Source organism: Hyalella azteca, unplaced genomic scaffold (genome assembly GCF_000764305.2).
Source record: "Hyalella azteca isolate HAZT.00-mixed unplaced genomic scaffold, Hazt_2.0.2 contig12078, whole genome shotgun sequence".
Taxonomy (NCBI): domain Eukaryota; kingdom Metazoa; phylum Arthropoda; class Malacostraca; order Amphipoda; family Hyalellidae; genus Hyalella; species Hyalella azteca.
This window is the reverse complement of record NW_025942046.1, coordinates 197,889-224,150: the sequence shown is the minus strand read 5'-3', so window position 1 is coordinate 224,150 and position 26,262 is coordinate 197,889. Positions and strand designations below refer to the sequence as shown.

General features: G+C 41.3%; 1 protein-coding gene across 1 annotated transcript in view; it reads left to right on the top strand.

Annotated features, from left to right (window-relative positions):
* The first annotated feature begins 3,126 nt into the window (after positions 1-3,126).
* The window catches only part of LOC108666668, a 65,598-nt gene continuing 42,462 nt past the window's right edge, over positions 3,127-26,262 (top strand). Inside the window, exons 1-2 of the mRNA XM_047883128.1 lie at positions 3,127-3,293; positions 18,377-18,555. Coding sequence (XP_047739084.1) covers positions 18,387-18,555 — 169 coding nt within the window. The 5' untranslated portion in view covers positions 3,127-3,293; positions 18,377-18,386. The remainder of the gene's footprint in view (positions 3,294-18,376; positions 18,556-26,262) is intronic.

The window sequence follows — 26,262 nt, the reverse complement described above, 5'->3', positions numbered from 1 at the left end:
GTTGGGTGCAGGGTCGTGCACGACATGANTCTGTCTCTTATACACATCTAGATGTGTATAAGAGACAGGTGCAGGGTCATGCACGACAGGAATCGTTGGGTGCAGGGTCGTGCACGACAGGAATCGTTGGCTGCAGGGTCGTGCACGACAGGAATCGCTTCGTAAATTGCAAATTCGTTCGTTCGATCTTCATGATTCATGGATGAGACAAGAAGTCTCTATTATGCTGCATGTGAGTAATGCAACGAGAAGATTATGCTGAAAAGTTTATTGATCACAATGATGGTAGGGAATCTGCCACTCGAACACGTCATATTTCAGTCTGGGCCCAAGGCGTTCATGGAAAAAAATATTGTATCGTGAAGGAATTGCCTTGATATGACATTATTGGATTTCGAATGCAACCATCGACCCTTGTTAATATCACTTCACCAATCAGTTAAGATTAAAGGGGTGAGTGTGAGAGGGAGTATGAGGGGAGCGTGTGAGGGAGAGTGTGAGGAGGAGTGTGAGGAGGAGTGCGAGGAGAAGTGTGGAGGGGGAGTGTGAGGAGTGAGTGTAAAAGAAGAGTGTGAGGGGAGTGTGAGAGAAGAATGTGAGGAATGAGTGTGTGGAGAGAGTGTGAGGAGTGAGTGTGAGGAGTGAGTGTGAGAGGAGAGTGTGACTGTAATAACAGTTAACTCATCAGGAACCCACGTCATTCGGTACCAGGGCGATTACTCATCAGCGAAGACTCATCGACTACATATTACTCTTACAGGTCTGGCAGTCCAGCTTGCGTCAACAGCCTGACATCACAAAAACTTTATTGTTCTGAGCAAAATGTATACGATTTGATTGTTTCTTCTTTATTTTTTTAAAGGAATTTTCATTAATGACAACGGTTCCCAGTAGTATATGTATTGGCTTGCCGATAGTTTTTGTACCGGCTTCAAAAATTTTCTGGTACATGCCGGAAAGGAGGTATCGGAGTCAATTTTTAAGTACCTATACACAGTATTGGTATTTCTGAGGATGCAACTTTCCGGTGATGGTGTCATTATCAGCTTGGAGATGATATTGATAGTGGTAGAAAGTATGGGTTACAAGTCAACAGTGATAGTGGGTTATAAGTATCCTATGTCATTTAATCGAATGTAATTCACTCAGAACTATGAAGACGATGCGATAGTTTGTCTGCTTTTGGACATAGCGATGCGATCTGTTGCTACTTCGTTGCTAAGTATAAGTATATCGTGGTTTGAAAATATTAGTAATAAATTATAAATTTTGGAAATTATTTGGATTGAGCTAAATGTAATTTAGCACTGACAGAAATCCTATGACTTTGATTTGTTACTAGCGCGAAAAATGTCGTCATTGAACGCGTAAGGTTATATGCAGCAAGTGCTTATGGCAGGCTTGTGCTCCTAGAGTTCTGCTCGTTATTTTGGATTGGTTAAATAGACGGTTCGTTTCATAATAAATTTAAAAAAGGTCATACAATAGCTTGGTGAAATGACATGGCTTCACCAAAAATCTAGATGTGTTACCCAAATGCTCAAAATAAATGCATATTAAGCATGAAACGTTGAGAATAATTCGAGTTTTTTTTAGTTATCGAAGCGGTTTTTTTACCAGAAAATTCTCCATAATGAGAAATTTTCATACCGTGAACAATGCTGGCTTACCAATAATAGACCCAACGGAACTTATTGTAAAAATTAAAGAACTATGTTACTTCATATTACCATTGCTGTTATATTTTTGTTTGTGATGCAGTCACGATCCTGGAAGGGTAATGTCACGTCTAGGATAACGCGAAGCCTATAAAGATTTTTCTGTCCAGGAAGGTGATTCGTTACCTCGTAGACGTCATTCAATTGATCCATAAATATGAGGTCACGATTGTGATAATTGCTGCCCATGTCGTCGAGCCGTGGAGCGCAGCCTTGGTGCACCAGAGATAAATTTGTGCCATGGCAATTTGGGCTCATGTTATGGAACCCAATAAAGATTTTTTTCATGTATCGGGTTTGGTTGTTTAATTAAATTTTACCTTTAATCAATTTCAGATGGTAATTAATGAATCAGAATGTACGAATATATTTCCTAAATTTGTCTGGTAAAAATTGAATTGTATTTAAAATGTGCCGAAAATAGTTACAGATGAAGTTAGTTAAACAATAGTAATTGACTAATTGTTTACCCAATTAGCCAATTACGTTTCTCCCTTAAACCCCATTGATCGGATAACGAACTTTTCTTTGGTCATTGACTCGTACTGTAGGTTTTTGTGGCGGTTTCTTGGGACATGAGACCAGTTTGGTCGTCCTAAATAAGCCTTGACGTCGTCCAGCATCTGGCAGCCATTCAACCGACTAACGAACACACGCAAGCAACTCAAAGTTCTTACCTTTATGCGACTGGTACGCACGAATAACGAACATACGCAAGCAACTCTAAGTTCTTACCTTCATGCGACTGGTACGCATGACTAAAGAACACACACAAGCAACTCTAAAGTTCTTACCTTTGCGTTCTTACCTTACTGGAACGCACGACTAACGAACACACGCAAGCAACTCTAAAGTTCTTTCTTACCTTCATGCGACTGGCACGCACGACTAACGAACATACGCAAGCAACTCTAAGTTCTTACCTTCATGCGACTGGCACGCACGACTAACGAACACACGCAAGCAACTCTAAGTTCTTACTTTTATGGACTGGAACGCACGACTAACGAACACACGCAAGCAACTCTAAGTTCTTACCTTCATGCGACTGGTACGCACGACTAACGAACACACGCAAGCAACTCTAAGTTCTTACCTTTGGCTTTATGCGACTGGTACGCACGACTAACGAACACACGCAAGCAACTCTAGTTTTGCCTTCATGAGACTGGTACGCACGACTAACGAACTAAGTTCTTACCTTCTTGCGACTGGTACGATGACTATAAACGAACACACGCAAGCAACTCTAAGTTCTTTCCTTCATGCGACTGGTACGCACGAATAACGAACATACGCAAGCATTTCTAAGTTCTTACCTTCAAGCGACTGACGCACAAATAAGACACTCGGAACTTCCAGGGAGCGTTCCACGTACACGTACAGGTTCAGTCAGTGTGTTGGAGAACGTCGTGCGGTGAAGTGTGTGACGATCTGAAGTGTGCAGTGCCGCAGGCCTCAACTGTTCCCAACAAGCTGTCAATAATAGAGAATTCGTGAAAAAGCTTTATGTAAAACATGTTTGAATAGTGTTTTCCTACAGCTTCCAGAAATCCTTCTACTCTACTTCATCAGGTAAATATTCCCGAACTGCCAAATATCTCCGGCATTGCTGGCTCCCGACAGGCTCCATGCTGAACTACCGCTTTCAAATTGACAAAAAATACCCCATTATTCGTGGATTTCTCTTACACAGCCTCAAATCATTTAAGTTATTTCAAAATTGTACTATTAAATAATTTTATTGGAAATTTTGGTGTAGTTCACGTTATTTTTATTCGAACATTTACGATAGCTATTCGGACCGTGGCTCAGTATCGGCACAGGGAAGCGTTGAAATTTCTGAAGGTGACGTAGCCGCCTAAGCTTACGGACAAGAAGGACTTATGATCCGCGGCTCACTGGTCATATTGCCGCAGCTATTTTCAGCTGCGGGACTTTTCTACTTATCTCAATTGTTTCGCTTTTGTTACCTCTTCAGACCCTGAAAGCGAAATACTGAAGTACAGGGTTACGCTAAATGCAGATAAGGAGTAACAATTATGCTTGGAAGAATATAAACGCGTTTTATTAATCAATGTGAAAACATCAAATAACAATTAATGTTCTTATAATTTCTAAGCTTGAATCTTCTGACCAATCAAAATCCCGATCATCAATTATACTCGCCTGCCGCGCTACTCATGCCCGAACATTCATCGTGTACACTGGGTCCTGATGAGAATGCCGCTAGTGAGCTCTGGGCAGCGTGCGACCTTGATTCTAGCCTCCAAGAATGTCGTCGTACGGGAACGCACGTATTGTATGAACGCATGGGTGCGGAGTGCGTACGCACAAAAAATGTAGAAACAAACCCCACGCCCGCCCAAAAAAAGGGTATGTAAAATTATTTTAAAAACTTTTTCGTTTAACTTTGACTTTTCCCTATTAATTGTATTTGGTCTCCGGAACATTTTCGATGAAGTTATGATGAATTTGCTTGGTGTTTTTTTTCGCTTTCAAATTATTAATGAACTAGCCATTTCAGTTGACTAACCATTTTTTTCGCTTTAAAATTCTAGGTGAACTTGCCATTTCAGTTGAATAATCATATAAATAACTTCCGGCAAGCGCAAGAGTTATGTCACGAATATTTGTCTCGTTATGTCACGAATGAGAACGAACATACGTTACCCGCATAAATAAAAAAGAATAAATTATGATAAAAATAATAAAAATTCCGCAATGATTGCAATAAATGCCCCTGTGGGCTGTGGTTCATACAGTAATTGATATATTCCTAAACCCTTATGTTATTTTCAAATTCCCTAATGATATTAAAACGATCATCGGTTCCAAATAGTATCGCTTGCATGAATGAACGAATGACGCTACGCATGTCAAGCTTAAAATTCCCATTCCATTTATTAAAACTTGAGATCTTCACGCGTGTTCTGCCAAGACGCGTGTGCTGCCAAGACGCGTGTGCTGCCAAGACGCGTGTGCTGCCAAGACGCGTGTGCTGCCAAGACGCGTGTGCTGCCAAGACGCGTGTGCTGCCAAGATGCTGTCAAGCGTGCATGCTGTTAAGTGCTGATGATCGTGAATGGCAGGCGAAGGAAGGTTCATCCTCGCTGCATCCTCCACCGCTCCTATCATGGAAGCATCCTTCTGACGCGGAAGGCTGTTACCTTCCCCTTACTCCGACCCCTCCAGGTTATATATTACAAGTTGTGGCCGTTTTTTGCACAAACTTGTGAAAAAAATCTTCCAAGACGAGATTTGAGTTTTTTCCTGAATAAAATTAGTTTCGTGCTTTTGCTGCACTCAAGCAGAAGAATTTGGATTCTGTCCCTTTCATAAAAAGATTAAAAGGCATCTCTGACCATAGTACTAATAGAAATAGAATAGAAATTTCGACTTACTTATTATTGTTATGATTAAAATATGCGAGTATAGCATTATAATTTAAGTATAAGATTGGAGTATCTTCCCTTTGAGGTCCTCTTAGCAATATTGTTTGAACACAACACGCGTGGTCATACTATCATATCTGTGGTCATACTATCATAAATAGTTGGTAGTTTAAAACTCCATTAGTCAAACACCGACGGCTTTTCAAGCTAAATCCAGCATCACAGACGAGAAGCCGGCCGCTATTACGTGCCCTGAAGCGACTTTTGATGGTTCGCTCCCCTATACACATTGGACCAGCCTGCGGCCTTCATACCCAGCCCTCGATCGAGGACGTGATGGTTGCTTGCCAAATCTGGCTTGGTGCGAAGGAGTCAGGATTTTGTCAAGGTTGAGATGACGATCTTGAGACTGACTTGCAAATTACTCTTTATATTCATTGCCTTTCGTAAAAAATCTTGAAGGATAATCTGTAATTTTAATATCATGCTTCTAGTAATTTTCATCCAAATCAAACATTTAATTGCGACCAAAATTGTTCGATTTTGCCTTCTGCAGGAAATATGTATATATCATCTCAGATTCATATTTTTTATCAACTCCCTAAAATCAGTTTATATCATAGCTTTTCCTGATGGAATATGTATTAATTTTTCAATTTGAATGTATAGTCATTTGCTCATAGTTTGCGTACATAGAAATGCTAGCATTTAGAGATGTAGCTGCGCCGAATTTAGACGTAGCTTTGCCGCCCAGCTGCGCCTCGAAAGAGTGTTTATTTCTGCTACGCTGCAGGTGTTTTTGCGGCTGTCTATGTACTGACTATGTATTGTTAGATAGACCTCAATGCAGCTTATTCAGGTGGATCTAAAATAAGCCCGAAGATAAACTTGAAAACTGAGGAATTATTAATTTTCGATCAAACAGCTTTTTTGGTTGATGTTTACATGTTTACTTCCTCCAAGATGATTTTTGATTAGTTGGTTCTCCATATTAAGTAACAGAACGCTTAACTTAGTTGTAAATTTTAATTAATTTTCCTTATTCCTTCCGTAGTTGGCAGTGTAACCCCTGCTCCATTTTGGCAATGCCGATAAAAAGTATACTTCAAGCTCGTAGATTCAGTATCGTTCCACGGCAGGTTCATTGTTAGATACTTCGATTTAATACGCCGTATGTAACTGTTCATATATGTAGGTATTGATCTTACCTAATTCCACGCTGCTAACTCATGTTACCGTCAGTAGACAATGATACGAAAAACATCATTCAAAATTAACCTTCGTGAAATCACGCTTAAGGAGAAATAGCCTGCGTCCTATTCCTGCCAAATTTCCAGATTAATTTTTTGAATCACAAGCTTCTTGAAACCTACAATAATTGTAGGTTTCGAATCACAAGCTTCTTGAAACCTACAATTAAAGGGAAACTTTAGTAATAAATGTTCAACCCCATCACTAATTTAGTCTTAAATTTTCCGGCTCGCATCTGTGATAAGAAAACTTTCCCGTATACATGTAATACGAAAACTTCTGGTATCTATGATACAAAAATTTCCCGGTATCTGTGATTACAGAAATTTTTTACGTGTACGTACCCGGTGAAGTTGCAGGATTTCCGTTGATGTTCCAGGAATGATGCGGTGCATGACGTGGCGGCAAAGCTGCATTATTAAACTGGTAACGCTGATCGTACGTTTCGTAATGCTTGTGCATCCGCGTTGCACGGTGACGGCGGAGATGGCTTGGAAGTTGAACGGGAAACGTTGGATGAATGTACAGCATTGGTAAAGCATACATTCGGATGAATGTACAGCATTGAAGCACTAACAACTACTCTAAATTGAAAAAATATGATTTCGTCCTCACGCATTTTAATTAAGAGCTAAAACTTGGCTTTGCGAGCCAACATTTACTGTTGAATTAATAATCGCCCTAAATTTTGATGGGAAATTGCTAATAAATACCATTCAGATTATTTGTTCAATCAATATATACTGCTGACGAATAGTTATCATTCATTCATTGAATGTTATAATGTCGTTTAACTATGTCAGCTAAAAGAGCCAACTCATAACGCTTGTTGATAACAGGTAATGATGTCTTTTTATTATGCTTAATTATTAATAAGATCTTTTTAGCGCATTTTCTCATTTATGGAAAAAAGGCGCTATTGTGCTCGTCATGTACGTCCGTCTGTCTGTCCGTGACTTCACGTTTTCGTCGACGAGAAAATGCGCTCTCTGTCACTCACTGCAGTGAGTACTGAGTTATATTTTTTAACTATGAGCAAAGCCCGTGCAGTGCAGCTGGCGCTCGTTTATGAAGCTCTTGGAATGTTTAACAAATATCAAGCGTTGCGCAAGTTGTCGTCCGTATTTAGTCACTTCCAGAATGTAGTAAAACAATGGTGCTTGCTTGCCAAGTATTTTTGTTCTATCAAGGCAAGCATCTTGCTCTTTGTATAGCTTTTCTGAACTACTTGTATGTTTCTTTCTATTAGTGCATAAAAGATGGAGCTCTTTTATACCGTAATGTGAGTTGCATCGCTAATGGATCTCTACATCTTGAAGGTAAATACACTAGCAATGAATAATTGTCTCTGCAGAATACTTGCAGTAAGAATATGAAGCTATCGATATATACTGGATCGTCAAATTCGCAACATTATAAGTTTGTAACTAATGATGGTTCAATTTTTGCGTGTACGATTATAATTATTCGCACTGGACCGGATGGCATATCCAATGACGTTTATAAGCCGAAACAAAATATTTATTCGATGTATCAATAAGTTAGGCGTTGCGAGGTGAGGCTGGTGTTAATTCGACACCATCACCTTGTATGGAATACCATATATACGTTTTTTAGATTTTTGGGCGTGGTAAATCCTTGAAATTATTGTCATTTAATGTCAATTCTCGTCATGATTATCCTTACGCTAGAGTATTTACATAATTTTGATCGCCTTACTACATGCCGTTAAGAAAAATGTCGACGAGGCAAGCTCGTTTCTGTTAATTATTGTTGTTAAGCGACATTGGTTTTATTTGGGAAGCTACACCCCGATTTGTAAGGTGGGATCCGGTTGTAGCGCGGAAGGGGGGGGGTTGGGGAGGGGGTTAGGCTTGTGTTCCCAACCGCGTAACCTGGAGTTTGGATTGCAGCACGGAGATAAGTTGTAATGTGATGCCCTTGTATTAAACGATTTCGTTAGGTATGCTACATATAAACTGGAACATATCGACGTAGCAGTTGAAAATTAGCTGCTTAATTATCAGTTGGAAAATAGCTTAGTATCAGTCGGTAATGATCAGAAAGGCTAGGAAGTACACCAACATTTTAAGTGGATCACGAATTTAAGACGCTCTCTATACGAACTACAACGGAAAAATTCGCTGCGTTATAGTCATGTTTACGATTATAAATAAGGGAAACTCATTTAATTGGTCTTTGCGTTTACAACACTAAAGTTCTGAGTCTTAAAATGAGATTAGGAAGGTTCGTTTCAGGCGCTTACTGATTCTTATGGTAAATGAGCGAACGTTGTGCTTGGTAAGCTTTGTATGATTAGCAGCGCCGCTGGACGCAATATTTATGATGCGCGAGCGCCGTCAATACTAGAAATTTCATTGTTTTGGCCGTATATCCCAGACAATTCATTGAATCTGTATGTAATTCAATAAGAAAAAAGGTATTGTGTTTTTGTGGCACTAAATTTTATACCATTTTCGAGTCAACTCATCTTTTTAAAGTTAAAATAATTACTTTTCAGTCTAGCAAATAAAAACTGAGGTGGTTGCGCTTAGGTAAAAAAGAACGGATGTGGTTTCGTGCAACTGACGTTGCTAGTGTGACGTCACGCATGTTCATGCGGAACGTTATACTCGTCACGCTTGCGTTATTCGTGCTATATTCAGCCGTGAATAACCTTGTTCAATGAGACCGTGTGCTTGACGCCGGATACGGTTTAGTTTCACATTTTTGTGATGGATTTTGTCCTCATTTTATTGTGTATGTATATTATGATCGTTGCTGCCGGTTTTAGGCGAGGTTACTCTTTGTGAGTTGACCGCTGTCCTTCGAACCGCTCACGGCTGTGCAATATCCCTAACAAAATTTAGAGTCGCCCCAGCTTCTGGTAATCCAAATCAGAAGCTGGCGCGTCTGTAAATTTTCACTGTGTAACAAAATTTAGAGTCGCCCCAGCTTCTGGTAATCCAAATCAGAAGCTGCTGCGTCTGTACGGTACATTTTCACTGGGAAGCGCTTGTGCCGATGTGCCAGGGCTGTACTATGGTGAATCTGCTGTTCCCATTAATAAAGGTGCCGTGCTGGTGCTATGAAGTTGCTTTTGGTACTGTGCTAGTGCTGTAACGGTGCTTATGGTGCTACTGTGCGTTTTTTTGCAAGTGGTTCCGGTGCTGTACGTGCATACCGTAGGCAAGAAATTATGATATTGTGGAATTGTTTTCGTTGCTGTGTAATTGGTTGTGTTACTAAAGCATTTTTTAGCTGTGCATGCGCTATGCAATTGTTTTTTTTCCTGATCGTAAGGTGTGCAAGTGGTCCTGTTGCTGCGAGTGTGTTGCATGAATGTTAATGGTGCTGTACAATTTATGCTGTCCTTGTCGGTACATTTTTGTAGTGCCTTTCGTGATGTAATACGCGGAAATTTTCAGACCATGGCATGAGCAGTTCCTGTTTTTAATTATATTGCTCCCACTACACATGCCGAACATATCGCAATAGTAGCTGGTGATGGTATCGCACGTATTTTGCGAATTTATGGATTGGAATACACATAGTATTCTGTACACATGCCCCTAGTCAGAATCAAGTACAATACCAACGATACTATATCGTCTATGTCTCGCAGTGACATTACTTAGTTCTTAATAAAAGAAGACACTGAGACGATACGTGCGGTATTGTCTTGGTGCCTTCAGTTACCGCAGCTGGCAAAAATGACTGCACTCCAGCTCAGCACGATTTATCGTCCTCGTATCGCCAGCTATCGCACTGATGCAATAAGTGTCCATCGATTGTTATGACCTCAGGATAAACTGCGGCAAGCTGTTAATTTAAGCTCGTGCTTTTGAACGCGGAACGAGCGGACCTTTCCAGAAAATCAATGACGTTCATAGACACTCTTTGATGTTCTCAGAACGCACTGACGTTCTCATGAATGCCCTTGCGTTCCCAGAAACACATTAACGTTCCTACAGGTTCTAAAAAATGCACGGTTTTAAGGAACCCACCGAAATTGCGAGAGACGCGCTTAAGTTCTCTTTGACAAGCTGACGTACTAAATGATGTGCTGATGTAGCCATGAACCCGATGACGTTTACAAAAATGCTGCGAATTTCTCAGGAACGCGAAAACGTTCACAGAAACCCGATATGTTCCCACGTTTGCGCTGATATTCCAAAGAGTGCGCTGACGTTTCATGTACGGCCTTGACATTTTCCGGAAATCTTTGATGTTTTCGAAACGAGCTGACGTTCTATTGAGTATGATGGCGTTCCCAAAAACTTACTGAAGATCCCTTCCAGGAATGTGCAGGCGTTCCCAGAGAGACGCTGGGTTTCCGTGGGTCGTGCTGACATTTCAAAAACCGCGCTGACAATCCCGTTCCTTTGATTTCGCTGCCGTCACGTGGAATGCGCTCCAATTCCTGCGATTGCTCTGCCGTCTCATGAAATGCGCTGCCTTCTCAATTTAGGAATGCGTTCCTATTCCTAAAATTGCTCTGCCGGCGCATGGAATGCGCTCCAATTCCTATGATTGCTCTGCCGTCTCATGGAATGCGTTCCTATTCCTAAAATTGCTCTGCCGGCGCATGGAATGCACTGCCTTCTCAATTTAGGAATGCGTTCCTATTCCCACTATTGCGCTGTCGTCTCGTGGAATGCTGGCTGCAGCAAAACTGTTGATTGTTTTCGCGGCGTCAGGACAAGTCAGTTGTTGTCTGCGGCGTCCGCCCTTCGTTTGTTTGTTTCCTGACCTCCGTGAACCTCAGCCAGTTACGCTGAACCTTGCGATGTGTGAGCCGTTAACCTGGCATGAGGTAACCTGTTACCGTCCATGAGGACAAGTTGGTGACCTGTTACCGTCCATGAGGACAAGTTGGTGACCTGATACCGTCCATGAGGACAAGTTGGTGACCTGATACCGCCCATGAGGACAAGTTGGTGACCTGATACCGCCCATGAGGACAAGTTGGTGACCTGATACCGTCCATGAGGACAAGTTGGTGACCTGTTACCGCTCATGACGACAAGTTTGTAATCTGTCATCGTTCATAAGGACAACTTGAACTGTTGCCGAAAAGCGAACTTTGATTCTCAATATGAATTCGTAATTCTTGAAAACAGAATTTTTTACTCTATCGGGAATTCTGGCGCATTATTTCTGGGAATTTATTTTTATTATTTATTCTGGCGCATTATTATCGGGAATATTTTGAAGGTTGGCTAATTTGTTAACTTTATTAATAAGTGGCGAGCGGGACCGCCCCTCGGCACCAGTCGAATCCGGAAACAATCGCCTGTCGAATTTTTTTGGTAACGGCGAGGTAATCTCTTCCGCTTCGTACACCCGGAGAAATGAGTGCGACTTTGTCCAATTAGCGATGCACTTTTTGCCTTTGCGGGTGTCATCTTGATTTATTTTGAACTAGAAAAATGGCAGATCAGTTCTACACGTAGAATGTGTGTCAGTACTTGGACAGTATAGTGTGACCTATATATTTTTCTGAATGTGACCGTGAACTGAGATATTGTTCTCATTTTACAGCGATTCCATTGCATTGAAAGCCGTGCCGGAATGTTGATCTACTCTTGATAAATCAATCTTAGTTTGAGTTTGTTTTCTCCTCGTGTTCAATCCTGTTCATGAATTTCTGGAGTATTAACTCTTTCATGCACGTAATTTTTCTTCATAATTGTCGGAAAATGCAAATGTTTGCAATATGATGAATTTCTGGAGTATTAACTCTCTCTTGTAGAGATCATTTATAATCTTCCTTCATAATTCCCCGAAAATATAAATGTTTGCAATAAATGTTTACAAATATATGCAGCTCAACCATACATTTGTGAGATAATTGCCTAAAAGACTTTAAGAAGACCTTTTCGAGTCAAGTTTTTGAACTTGAACACAACTTCGTTCGACAGTTAACATATAAGGAACTTGGCCGTGTGCCCCCCTCCCCCCGCCCCCCGGCAAAGCAACTGGAGCTTGTCTGCTGCGAAGGCCGGCGGAGATACTCGCACACCGTGAGCGTGACTGGCACACCGCTGATACTTTAACGATCCTTCCCATGTTAATTAAACGATTCATGTTACTTTAACGAATCTAATAACATAGATAATAAAATTGACGACAAATAAAGAACCAGTGGAACGGGCAATTTCGAGCAGCAATTTCTAGAATGAATGCGTAATTACTTGCGTTCCTAAGAACAAGAAGCAGCGCGGTAATTTGCCGTCACTGTCGCCTGCTCGTTAAATGCTCGGTCGAATGGCGACAGCGGCGCAAGGCCGTGACTTCGGCGTCACTGCGTGAGTTTGTTGACCTTTAGTTCGGCGTATACGCCTACATACGTGACTATAAACCATGCCGGCGTGCGTATACGCGATGCCGGTGTGCGTATACGCGATACCGGCGTGCGTATACGCGATACTGGCGTGCCTATACGTGATGCCGGCGTGCGTACATCCAAGAACAATGTGCACTATTGCTATTCCGACGTGCGTTATCTCACGTATATATGCGCATGTGTACAAACGACGTGCGTACTCGTAAGAACGACGTGCGTGCGCGCGATGGTGACGTGCCCGTACGTTGCGTGCGGGGTCACGCGAGATGCGTATTGGTCGCGCGTGCCAACGACACGCGCGCTTGTCACGCGTTTTCATCCTCCAGCACCAGAACCTTGTCTTCTTCTTCTTAATTTAAGCCTTTTTTACGTGTCATTCTTTCATTCACTCTCTTACGCTGGCCTATCTTGTTACGAATATACCTACAATTATTTTGTGGTCAAAGATACTTGCAGATAAGAGACACATTTGTAGGCTGGAGACATTAGAATATTCTGGGGACTTGCTAACACGCAATACTTGCATTTTCCAAATAGAGTTTGGCGGTTCGAGATTCTAGGTGATTCGAGTTATAGTATTTGATATTAATCGATGAGACTGATCAATATTAGTGACTTAAGAGAATGGCGACCCAGTCGGCTGTCAGAGACTGACGAGTCTGTCTGCAGTCAGAGATTGGCGAATCAATCGACAGTCAAAGACTGGCGAATCAGTCGGCAGTCAGAGACTAGCGAATCAGTCAGCAGTCAGAGACTAGCGAATCAGTCCGCAGTCAGAGACTAGCGAATCAGTCGGCAGTCAGAGACTAGCGAATCAATCGGCAGTCAGAGACTGGCGAATCAGTCGGCAGTCAGTGACTGGCGAATCAGTCGGCAGTCAGAGACTAGCGAATCAGTCGGCAGTCAGAGACTAGCGAATCAGTCCGCAGTCAGAGACTGGCGAATCCTGTCTCTTATACACATCTAGATGTGTATAAGAGACAGGTATAACTGATGCCAGATGATGCACTGTATATTGAATACTCGATGATTTATCTGCATTTCTTCACAATACTTAATGACATCTGTGCGCACGAGAATAATTTTCGATGTCGATATTGAGAAGTCAATCATACATCGTTTCTCTTTTCAGTACCTATGGCCTTTCTGTTGAGTTGTACAACAATAAATAATCTGTCTGTACATAGGACACAAAATTTGATGGCCTCTGTGTACACCAATACAATACAGACTATACAGGCCACCCTTGTGTACCAGGAATGAAAGAAACTGTACCTGCCATCCTAGGTTGTTTGTTTGCAACCACGACACCATACATGAAAACCTCTCTGTATGTTTTGCTTGAATTTTACCCACATATTGCTACAATAATTTATATTTGTTTCTATTGCAGCGCTCTCTAGGAGAGTATAAGAGCCAATTAAACACAGCGTCGTCGCCAAGGGGGTGTACCAAGGCTATTACCAATTAAATTCTAATTTAAAATATCTTGTATCTAACATAAAGATATCTGATCTAAATTGTATATGAGATCTTTGCAGCAATAGCAGCAAGTCTTGTTGTAGCCCGAGCGTATATCATTGCAGAACGCTTACTTCATGGACTTGGAAGTCAACATATGAAGAATTAAAGTGCGTAGAGAGTGAAAGTCGAAGATAATAAATGCATTACCAAAGCATCGAAGTTGCGTACTAAGTGGCTGTCGAAGGTAGGAAATGTGTTATTATTGCAGCGTATGCCTTGATTGCCGCAGCGCACGTGATGTGAGCTGAACACATCGTTGGTTTTGAGGTTGAGGCGATGTGTACAAGAGGGGAGAGGATGTGTTCGTTGGAGGGATGTAAAATGTTGGTTGTGATGTGATGGGGGTGATGGTGCACGAAGTGGTCTAATATATGCATTCCGCACCTTCCAGAACTCCGTCCGCGGTCCTTAATTATGCTGCCGGCGATGCTGCTGCTGCTGTCACTGCTGCTGCTGCCAGTGCTGCTGCTGCCATTGCTGCTGCTGTCAGTACAGATACCAGTACTGATATTAATGCTACTTCTGACAGCATTCCAATTTCAACTAGTCACAGCTTCCACGTCTACTAAGTCAATTTGTACGCGTTCGATCTGGCAGCACTATCCCCAATTCAAATTTGATCGAGCTCTACTTTAATTTTTATAGTTAGTCAAGTATTTCTTTATTACTCTGTGAATTCTGTTAAGAGCATATGCATTTCGTCCTTTTTTGTCGACGAGACGAGAAGCTCTGTACGTAAATAATAAGTCCTGTACCTAGTAATCGATGTGTTCTATCTTCTAAAAAATATTGTGACAAAATGAGTTCCAATCTTCTATTAACATCAAATAAATTGCAATCAACCGGTGACAACAGTTTGTTAGTAGCGTTGTAGTTCATTTATGATTGATAGACGATACTTATGCATGAATCGTTAGATGCGGCAGGCTCGTATGCGAAATGTTAATGACAGAGACTGAAATTATCATATAAATTAATTATCTAACCATGTCTGTACTCGGCCTCTAAAAGCAATTTGGTGATCACACTCTGCAAACACTGGCAATGGCAACGTCTCTTAAGCTCACTGGTCATTACAAGTAAGGGCGGCTTTAGTTTCCGTCAGTACATGACTGCCACAACTGACCCCGTTTACAAGCACATTGGAACTCGTATAGGTATGAATTAGACGCGATAGTTTGAAGTACATCATATATTATAATAATATATATAAATGTACATTATGAAGGAAAGGCTTAAAGCTGCAAAATTATTCTGGCAGCCATACATCGCCTACGCTGACCATGGATGTAACTGCAATGATGTGTGACCTAAGCAGCCAAATGTCGCTATATCTTTCCATTTGACCCCATCGTCGCTCATTGAAAATCGATTATTTAATTTTTTATGCTTAATCCGCACGTTTTGAATGCCTTGTTTTGTCTCTTATCGCTCTGGAATGTTTTTATCTGTCTCGTACCACAATAGATTGTCTGGTAAAGAAATTCCTCACCTATCGCTGGTATTTCAGTCCAGACCCCGGCCACGATAGCTGAAATCCACGACTGGGAATTAGCCGTCTGATAGTGGTACTTATATAAGTATTTGTATCGTGATTGTTTGGTAATTTTCCATTGTTCTAAATGTCTTCAAACTATTCTCACATGCTCACTGCTGTTGGAGTTCCGCGGGTTGTTTAAATCGATCGGCTCTCTAAAAAATTAGCGAAACGGCGAAGATACGCGAAAAATTCATCAAACGGCGAAGATACGCGAATAATTCATCAAACGGCGAAGATACGCGAATATTCAGCCCAATACAGCGAGGCATTATATATACTGTATTGTTAGGTAACGACTCGTCTTTTGTCTTTCATGTAAAGATAAATGATATCCACGACACAATTTATAAAGTTCTGGGTGCAACCGTTTTCCCTATTTATAACGTTATTTCGAGAAATAAAGTGGGTAGATATCGCATTTTTTTCTCCGGACATTTCACTGCTTGTCTCGTTGTCCCGGGCTCATACTTCCAAAAAAAGTTAAGAGATCGTAAGTTCATCAACCAATCATTGACGGCCTTTCAAGCAAAATCCACCAATCATAGACAAGAAGGCCATACTTTCAAAACTCGCTAAATCAACGTAAGTACTTGCGCTTTATTTTCTTGTCTATGATTGGTGGATTTTGCTTGAAAGGCCGTCAATAATGAAAATGATTCCGAGACGCATGAGTTCAACGTCTCGGCACGTCACACGGACCGACTTACAGTGCTGGTAAGTATATCCGTTTTCTAGAGCGGTCCATAGATTGCTATATGTCTCTGATCAATGTTGCGTGGCGAGCTCCTATTTCATTGGATGATAGTCACGTTTAACGCTACGGAGATCGCCGTAATATCATCGTAACTGGATATGGACATCATCCACTGGGTTCTCGATCTGACCGGTTTCCGGTCTCAAGGTTGACTTCATACTCACGTCAACTGATTGCGATTCTTAACCTTGCATTGCTTGCCCGCATTGTCTATCACTTTTGGAGGGGGATTGAGTTCGATATATTGTAAGTTCATCGGAATGTGCTTGGTATTGAAAGTACGTTAGAGTTTTGGAATTTAAGAAGGTTATTCTCTTATGGCTTAGCGATATGCATTGCCGTATATATTGGAGAAGGATTTTAATTTTTTTGCAATTTGAACATATTCATACATGTGCCAACATAGAATTGTAAATCTTGTAAGAATTATGACAAAACCCCAAGGCTTTTTCACTTGGCCCAAGCAGCCAAACTCGCAGTCGCCCCGGAATATGAAAGTGCAGGAAACTTCTCATAGTTTCCTCGAAATTTTAACGAACGCATTGTTCGACTGAGAAGGTCAATGTCACTATTTATATTGAAAAAAAATCGAGTTTTTGTTTCAGTTTTCAGCCAAGAATTTCCTGAGAGTTGGTTAGCGATGTTTTATCTATCTAGCCTTTGTACCGAATGGCTTCGCGAAGTCATTCAGTTTTGTTGCGGTGTGGATGTTTCTTTTAAAGATTCAATCTATCTCGAAATGTCTAATAAATAATTATTGCCGAAGCATGAATATTAACCGAGATGAAGAATAAAAATAACGCCATTGTGCGCGAATGATTACTTACGATAGAAGTTTAGCTGTCCGGCAATGCAGATATAGAGCGGATGTTATTATATCTTCACGATTCCAAAGGCAAGAAAAATCTCAATTTCAGCTTGCCTTGGAAGAGCTGATTGAAAAAATGCAAAAAGTATTTCCTACCACAAGAAAGCATTGGTATTGTTCGCCAACATTTTTCGCAGTTTACGGATAAATTTTCAAAAGTTTCCCCATATGTAAGATGGTTTTTAATGAGTTATTGGAATGGAATTGAACTAAATAAAGAAAGAACGATCAAACTCAAATTAAATGAAAAATATGTTGAATACAAATTATTTTACTAAAATTGAACAAAAATTTGAATCAAATTTGGGACTAAATATTAAATTCGCATTGCAAACGGAGGTTATAAAATATTTTGGAGCTAAAAATTGTATGCTCTACGAATCTCTCTTTCCTCTCTAACTACTCTTCTAAAAATGTTTCTAGAGGGTCCTATGGCCTTCTCCTTTTTCCTTCGCATTCCTAGATATGGGTGGTCGAAAGTGCCGCGTAATTGAAGTATGATTTACAGTGGGGGGAAATAAATATTCGTACACTTGAAAAATCGTATTTTAATGTATGTAAGTACACAAACTTAACAGGAAAAGTGATTTAAATTATGTATAGAGACGCAAAGTATTCAAAAATACTATCAAAAGAAATTAAATCTCAATGCAACAAAAAACAATGCAATCTCTATACATAATATAAATCACTTCTCCTGTTCAGTTTGTGTACTTACATACATTGAAATACGATTTTTCAAGTGTACGAATATTTATTTCCCCCCACTGTAAGTCTTCAAATATCCTTTTTAGCGCATTTTCTCATTCATGGAAAAAAGGCGCTATTGTGCTCGCCATATCTGTCTGTCTGTCCGTCCGTGACTTCACGTTTTCGTCGACGAGAAAATGCGCTCTCTGTCACTCACTGCAGGGAGTACTGAGTTATATTTTTTATGGTCTACCCTTTTAAAGAATATTTTCTCTCCCCTCCCTCAGAAGCTGCCATATGGCTGGGCTGGCCCCCAGGGGTGCTGGGGGGTCGTGGGTGCTGCTGATGGCGGCGACCCTGGGGGTGTGCACGGCCCACGTCGCCCTCACCTTCCCTCCTGCCAGGGACTACGACCTCGACTTCCTGGATAACAGCCGCACGCAGGGCCCCTGTGGCATGCCCAAGGGTGAGTGGGGCATGCACAAGGGTGAGTGTGGCATGGTGAGTGTGGCATGCCCAAGGGTGAGTGGGGCATGTAATAGACGGAACACGTCCAACGTTACATCCGACGACGACTCGGAGACGGAGGACGACGAAGGCGGCGCATCAGCGTGACCTTGGACTACGACGTCCTAAACTCATCATAAGGTCATAAGGTCATGCCCAAGGGTGAGTGTGGCATGTTGAGTGTGGCATGGTGGGTGTGGCATGCCCAAGGGTGAGTGTGGCATGGTGAGTGTGGCATGCCCAAGGGTGAGTAGGGCATGATGAGTGTGATGCCCAAGGGTGAGTGTGGCATGCCCAAGGGTGAGTGTGGCATGAGCAAGGGTGAGTATGGCGTGCCCAAGGGTGAGTGTGGCATGAGCAAGGGTGAGTGTGGCGTGCCCAAGGGTGAGTGTGGCGTGCCCAAGGGTGAGTTTGGCATGCCCAAGGGTGAGTGTGGCATGCCCAAGGGTGAGTGTGGCATGCCCAAAGGTGAATGTGGCATGCCAATGGGTGAGTGGGGCATGCCCAAAGGTGAATGTGGCATGCCAATGGGTGAGTGACGTGCGTCTTATCATAATAACTGGGCAGACCTTCTGTTTATAGAGATACCTTGACTTCATTGTGTTCTCTGTGAACTGTGTTTTGTGTTTCGTATGTGTGTTCTGTCATCTGTGTGTCTTGTGTAAGCTGTGTATCTTCTAAATACTACGTGTCTATGGTGTATAATGATCTCTTTCCATCTAGCTCGTCTATCATAAGATCTATTAGAAATCATGTGTTTGTTGCATAATGTATATCGTGTACGATACCATCATGCATTACTTATTTCTGTGTTACTGGTAATCATTATGTGTGTCCATGGTGTATCTATAATAAATTATCAAGGCGGCATTTCTTTATTTTGTATTATAGGTCACCTTTTACTGATTCGCAAATGAAGATTAATACGGGTGTCTCTGATTGGTCAATAGCATATTGCTTTTAAAGTCATATATATAATTCATAGTGTTAAAGGCACGTGTGGATTATATTTGGAGGTTTTTAAAATAATACTGATGGTCTGCATCTTATCTAATATTATTGCGAAGCACCTTATAACAAAATATCGTTGTTGCGTTAATGAAAATAGCTGCGTTTTCTCTCAGCTCATTTGACTCACTCTCAGCTCACTTGACTCACTCTCAGCTCACTTGACTCACTCTCAGCTCACTTGACTCACTCTCAGCTCACTTGACTCACTCTCAGTGTGCTTACGAACGCGTGGCTTACGAACGCGTGGCTTACGAACGTGTGTGCTTACGAACGCGTGTGCTTACGAACGCGGGTGCTTACGAACGCGGGTGCTTACGAACGTGTATGCTTACGAACGTGTATGCTTACGAACGCGTGTGATCACGAACGTGTTTGCGTAACAGTGCAACGGGAACGAAGAGCGGCGCTCAATGCAGATGGTGTCCTGAATTCAACTCGCTGACACATTTACAGCAGCCTAATTCCACAAGAACGTAGTTCAATATAAAATGCAAATTTATTTTTTATTTTTTTATTGCTATTATGCAGCAGCATGATATTTTGAGTAAGAATCTACGCTTGCTTGAAAATTTCCGAAGATTGTACACCTGTAAAAAACAAAAACCTTAATTGCACGGGAAGACTTAATGATAACTGCAAGCTGATCGATACGCTGGTATATATACGCATCCTGACGGTACGGAATTTGACGCATTTCAACGCACAAGCAACGCTGTCTATCACACGCCGCTGACGCAACATCACGACGTAATCCAGCGACGTTCTCACACGTACGATAATGCACGTTAGTTGCAGAGCATCGCAAGAATGTCTCGCGTGTCTAGTAATTGTCGTCTCACGTACACGCCTTGAACTACCAAAGTGTTCATTTGTAGACTTTCTTACTATCACAAGTCGCTCTCTCTATTGCTATGCCTCAGCGACTCTAAGAGAAATAGACGTTGTGTGCGCCTATTGCATTTCATTTTATTAGATCTGTTATAATTTATTATATATTTTTATATTGTAGCTTTCATGCTCAATGTATTAGTTTCTAGTTTTTTATACCTATTGCATTTCCTTCTATAATTAGTAGATATGTTATATTGTATTATATTTTTCTATTGGAGTTTTCATGCTCAATGTATTAGTTTCTAATTTTTTATGCCTATTGCATTTCCTTCTATATTAGATGTGTTATAGTGTATATCATATCGTATATCTTCCTATTGTAGCTTTCATGCTCACTGTATTAATTTCTAGTTTTTTTTATACCTATTGCATTTCCTTCTACATTAGATCTGTTATAGTGTATATCATATCGTATATCTTCCTATTGTAGTTTCATGCTCACTGTATTAGTTTCTAACTTTTTACAGATGAATTGAGAAGACGAATGGAGCGCTGCTCTGTATAAGTAAATCATTACTGGGCTTTCATCCATCTAGATTTCATTTAATATGACATACAATATAAAGGTGATCGAGGGCGTTAGTATTCAGAAGATAGGTTTCTAATTTTGAGTCTTTACCACAACACTGATTTCGTGGGTTTATGTTCATCGAATCGCGAATTAAAATCTCTGTTATGTCCTGATTTTATTTGTAATTAGTTAATTCGACCGGCTTTGTTCGGGCTTCCTTATCTCCAATCCCTTGCTTCTTCCCTTTCCTTCCATCATTACCTCCTTTCCTTCAATCCTTACCTCGCTTTCCTCCCTTTCCTTTAATCCTTTCATCCTTATCCGCTAATCCATTCTTATTCTCTCACTTTTCTGCCATCATAATACTTTTTTAACTTGATCGCCTATAATCAAGGAAAGTTGAATATGATCCATTCTAACCCCATTTTGGAAGCTGCAGCCACTAATATTACATTAGTAGCTGCATTTAATGCCAAGAAACTCGGCATTAATTTTAATATAACAATTTTGAATGGCCGTTTGCTATGCCTGGTGGTGGCATGTATAGGAAGTTAGGAACCAGCACAATCCCGCTAATGGCTGACGATTATTTATCAGAAGGAAATAAACTTAATAATAATAATATAGCGGTTTCAGCGTTTAATAGGCCGTAGGCCTGTCGCCAATTCTTAACATCGCAGAACATTCACAGCATTTTGCGGTCTCGAACTCACAAATCACTGCTACAATTCTGCTGTGCTTAACCGCCCGGCCTCCTTGCCGATTCTGACCAGAAACTGGCGCACAGAGCTGGGATCGAACCCGCACCTCTCTGCTCCAATCTTGGTACTCTGAACTTTAACCACTGGGCCACCCTGCCCTAAACTTCTCAGATATTAAGACCTCATTCTGAATCCAGTCATCCTTAATCCCATAATCTCTAATCCCATTGTTAATTTTCAAAGTAATGTGCTGTCTATAATAGAGAGATCCTTCAGAGCCCTGATTCAGCGTAGAATTTTAATTTTACTTGAAAGCGAAACAATTAGAATGTATGTATGAGAAAAGTAAAAATACATAAAATTAAAAAAAATTAGAATCTCACTTTTCTTCTCTTGTCTGTTATGCCTCATAATTCCACAATAAAATTTAAAATTTTAGATATTGTTGTACCTCGGCACGATAATTATTGCGGATACGAACGTAAATACCACTTCTCTATATACTCAAGGGGCCAGGCTTTACACAAACTCGCCAAAAAACGTCCACAAATGTATTATACGGTAGTTGCTTCAGTCTTATATTCTACTTATTTCTTTATTTACTTATTCATTTAATGAATATTTGGCTGTTGCCATTACGTTCCTAGTCAAAACTTTTCGACTCTTCTTGTTTGATCGAGTCATCCTTTTTTTCCTCGATCCACTTTTATCTGCTGTAGGATTTATTCCGAATTTATTTACGAATAAGAAGTGGGACGGTTAGTTCTTGCGCCGTAGTGAACGATGACAAGTTAATTAACCATTGATGCAGGATTAACTAGATAACCATGGAAGCAACTGATCAGTTGCTGCAACTGCCATGTCATGCGTACGATCCCTGGCTGGGACATGAAGCTGGCTTGGCCTTGTCCTCTTCACACTAGGCCCTGTGTCTTTCACTCTAAGCCGCATCACTTTCGTTCCGACGAACCCTGTCCACTTCACTTCTCCACAGGGTGTCATTATCACTCCTCCGATCCCTATCCCTTTTAACCCTTCGGACCATATAGTCTTTTTCACTACTCCAGGTCTTCGCATTCGTTCCTTCAGGCCTTCTCTTCACTCCTACAGGCCTTACTCTTCACTCCTACGGGCCTTCCCCTTCACTCCTACAGGCCTTCCCCTTCACTCCTACATGCAGGCCTTCTCTTCACTCTTACAGGCCTTCCCTTCAGTCCTGCAGGCCTTACCCTTCACGCCTCCAGGCATAACCCTTCACTCCTCCAGGCCTTCCCCTTCACTCCTACCGGTCTTCCCTTCAGTTCTGCAGGCCTTACCCTTCACTCCTCCAGGCTTACCCTTCGCTCCTTCAGGCCTTTCTCTTTACTCATCCAGGACTTTCCCTTCACTCCTTTATGCCTTACCCTTTAATGCTCAAGGCCTTCCCATTCTCATTTTCAAGGCATGTCCTCTTCATTTTGCTGTGCTGTATTATATAGTATGCTTCAAGACCTGTGTGTGGTGAAGTTGAGTATGTGGACTTCGCAGTGTTTGTTCGTGTTTATCGATTAAGTTTACTGTCTGTGTGTTTTGTATGGTTGCAGTGCGCGCTCTGAGCTGTGCTCGCAATGTTTGTTGTTATTCTGAACATTGAGGTCTCAAACAAAGGTGTTGCTTGCTTCTACCTGGTGATAGTGGAGATGAGCCACACGATTAGAAATTATGCTGTAAGTTGGCTCTCGAAATTCCACTGTAAGTTAGCTCATGAAATTCTCTAGGATAACACTCCCAATCGGCTTCATCGGCAAAGTAATGAACAGCTTTGGTTCCGTCATGGAAAGGGATACTTCCTGCTGATATTAGACTCGGGTTTCTGCTCTGATGATTGCTATGGTATTTTGCATAGTTTTTATCCTGTGACGTGTCCCGGCCCTTAATGTATCATCATAAATTTGGAGTTCAGACTGGTTTTCATGTTCGTCGTGGACATTCGGGTACACTTCTCCTGTCTTCTGCAGTGAATACAGTACCTTACCTACTGCTTCAGCCTACCTCTTGTAGTTCAACTCTTTCATCCCGCTGTTCCTAGACTTGAAGGCTTCCTGGTTCGCTTTCAATTGCACCCACCGTGAATGGTCTGCAATGCACCAACCGTGAATGGGGTCCATAGCTGGCAGCAGTATACTCGCGGAGTAGGTGCACGGAGGCGCTATAGAGCGTTCGCCCACTATAGAGTGCGTCTATAGAACATCAGCTTCACGTCCTTGTTGGGAATGTACGCAATATTATCATCTGTCGCAAGCTACTTGCACCTATTGAAGCTATTTGGTCACAAAACGTGACCTCGGTGCTCATCATCAATCCGAGGCTGCGAACGAGTTGGTCCTCAATTACTGCGCAGTCTGAGGTCAGGTACCACATTGGATAATCTGATAATCATCCACCTATGCCTCGCTACCATTAGCAAGAAGAAGGCAACCGCATTGTGCATCAGCAGCCCCCACTGAGAGCAGTAGTTCTGTTCGAATGCTCTCCGGGACCTGGCGGCGAGGACGACCAGCCTGCCAGGAGTTCAGGCCGGCGGAAAACTGAAGAGATAGCGTTGCCTGGGACAGCGACTTCTAAAACTACTAAGAAAAAAGACAACGGGCTGTTGCTGATGTACGTGTTTTAGCTCTGTGCATTTGGTTATCGTTACCGTGTGAGCTGTGTGCGTTGGTTGTCGTTTGTGTGTTTGTTGCTATGTATATTTTTACAATGTACATTTGTTGTTATGTATGTTAGTTGCTATGTATGTTTATAGCTATGTATTTTTGTAGCTATGTATGTTTGTTGCTATGTATGTTTGTAGCTATGTAGGTTTGCAGCTATATATGTTTGTAACTATGTATTTTTGTTGTTGTGTGATGTGTGCCTTCCTTGCAGTGAGCTGTGTGTTGGCTGTTGTGTGCTGTGTAGTGTAATTGCATCACTGCAGGAGAGCAGATGCGCTGTTGTCCTTGGCGATGCAACCTCTCGCTGGGAGAACTTCCTTCACTTCTCCCCCCCCCCTTCCTTGCTCCTCCAGCCCCTCTTCCTCCACTCCCTTCTTCTTCAGCCCAACCCTCCCCCCCAACTTGCTGATTGAATATAGCTAGAAGGCGTGATATAATTTTGCTGGGAGATATGGATGAATATTGCTGCGAGATATGGATGAATATTGCTGAGAGATATGCATGAATATTGCTGGGAGATATGGCATAATTTTCTGTAATACAGGGCTGAATGGTGATGAAGAAAAGGCAGTCGTTAGTGGAATTGATTGCTGCATACTCCTGACATACATACAGCTGAAATGGGATTGAATACATTGCTATTAGGCAAAACTCAACGATTTTTGAATTATTCACTAACTTATAAATGTTATAATGAATAACTGGACCAATACTGACGTCATGATACTGTCGAATGATGTCAGCTGTACACTCCGTCAAGAGGTTGTGTGATTACACACAGCGCGTGTATGTATGGCACTTGTATACAACACATGTGCATGTGTGAGACAAACAGTTACAAAGGCTCTGGTATGACACAATTCGGCGTGTGAAGTAGTGTGTCACAGCAACGTCTTGCACGTAGCAGAAATGACGCTCAATAACAATGTGTTTCGTTGCGTTGTCTGTTGTCACGAAATGCTCGCTGTTTAATTTGCACCTCGTCTCTGTTGTATCCTGGTCGTCCAAGTAGAATATACGCTGTATAATTCTGTTTGTATAAACATAAGCTGTGTAATTCGTACTTCGTCTCTGTTGCATTGTCCCTGTAAGTTCAATAATTTTTAAAGAGCTCGGAGTTTGTTTGCAATCATCTATACCAGTTAAGCTCAGTATCAAACCGTTTTGTCTCAACAAGAGAATTTACATGCAATCTACAACCAACCAAGCAATTATCACTCTAGGTTTATCATTTTTATTAATTCTTGCAACTTACGATCACCGTAGCCAGTATTCGAGTATGCAGTCCCTCTCCTTTCTTACAGGCATTCAGTCGTCGGTAGATTCAATAAAATATATCATTTTCATTGTGCAACCAATGGGCATTTGCCAAAATGTTTTAGTTTTCATTTAAATCACATGACATGACTTTTACCAATATTTTGTTTTCTATAATATATTTATTATTTAACAAGCGATTATAGTGATTATACTGTTGCCAAAAATAGTGTGATTGCAGTATAAGCGAATGGCATTGACCCTATCATTATATTCACTATTCACGTGAGTGGGCCTCCCCTTATCATTATATTCACTATTCACGTGAGTGGGCCTNTGGGCCTTCCCATATCATTATATTCATTATTTATGTGAGTAGGCCTCACCCTATCATTATATTCACTATTATGAGCATTTAACTCCTGGAAGGCGCAGCGTCAACGCGCCACGCGCTGCGCTCGCATGTTTTAAAATAATGACCGCGTTAAATATTGAGCACATTCAATGACAGAGTTGTGCTTAAAAACGTTCATGTGCTAGAATTCAATGCAATATTATTTGATTAATAGCTTTTAATTTCTTTTAAATTGAAGTTCATATGA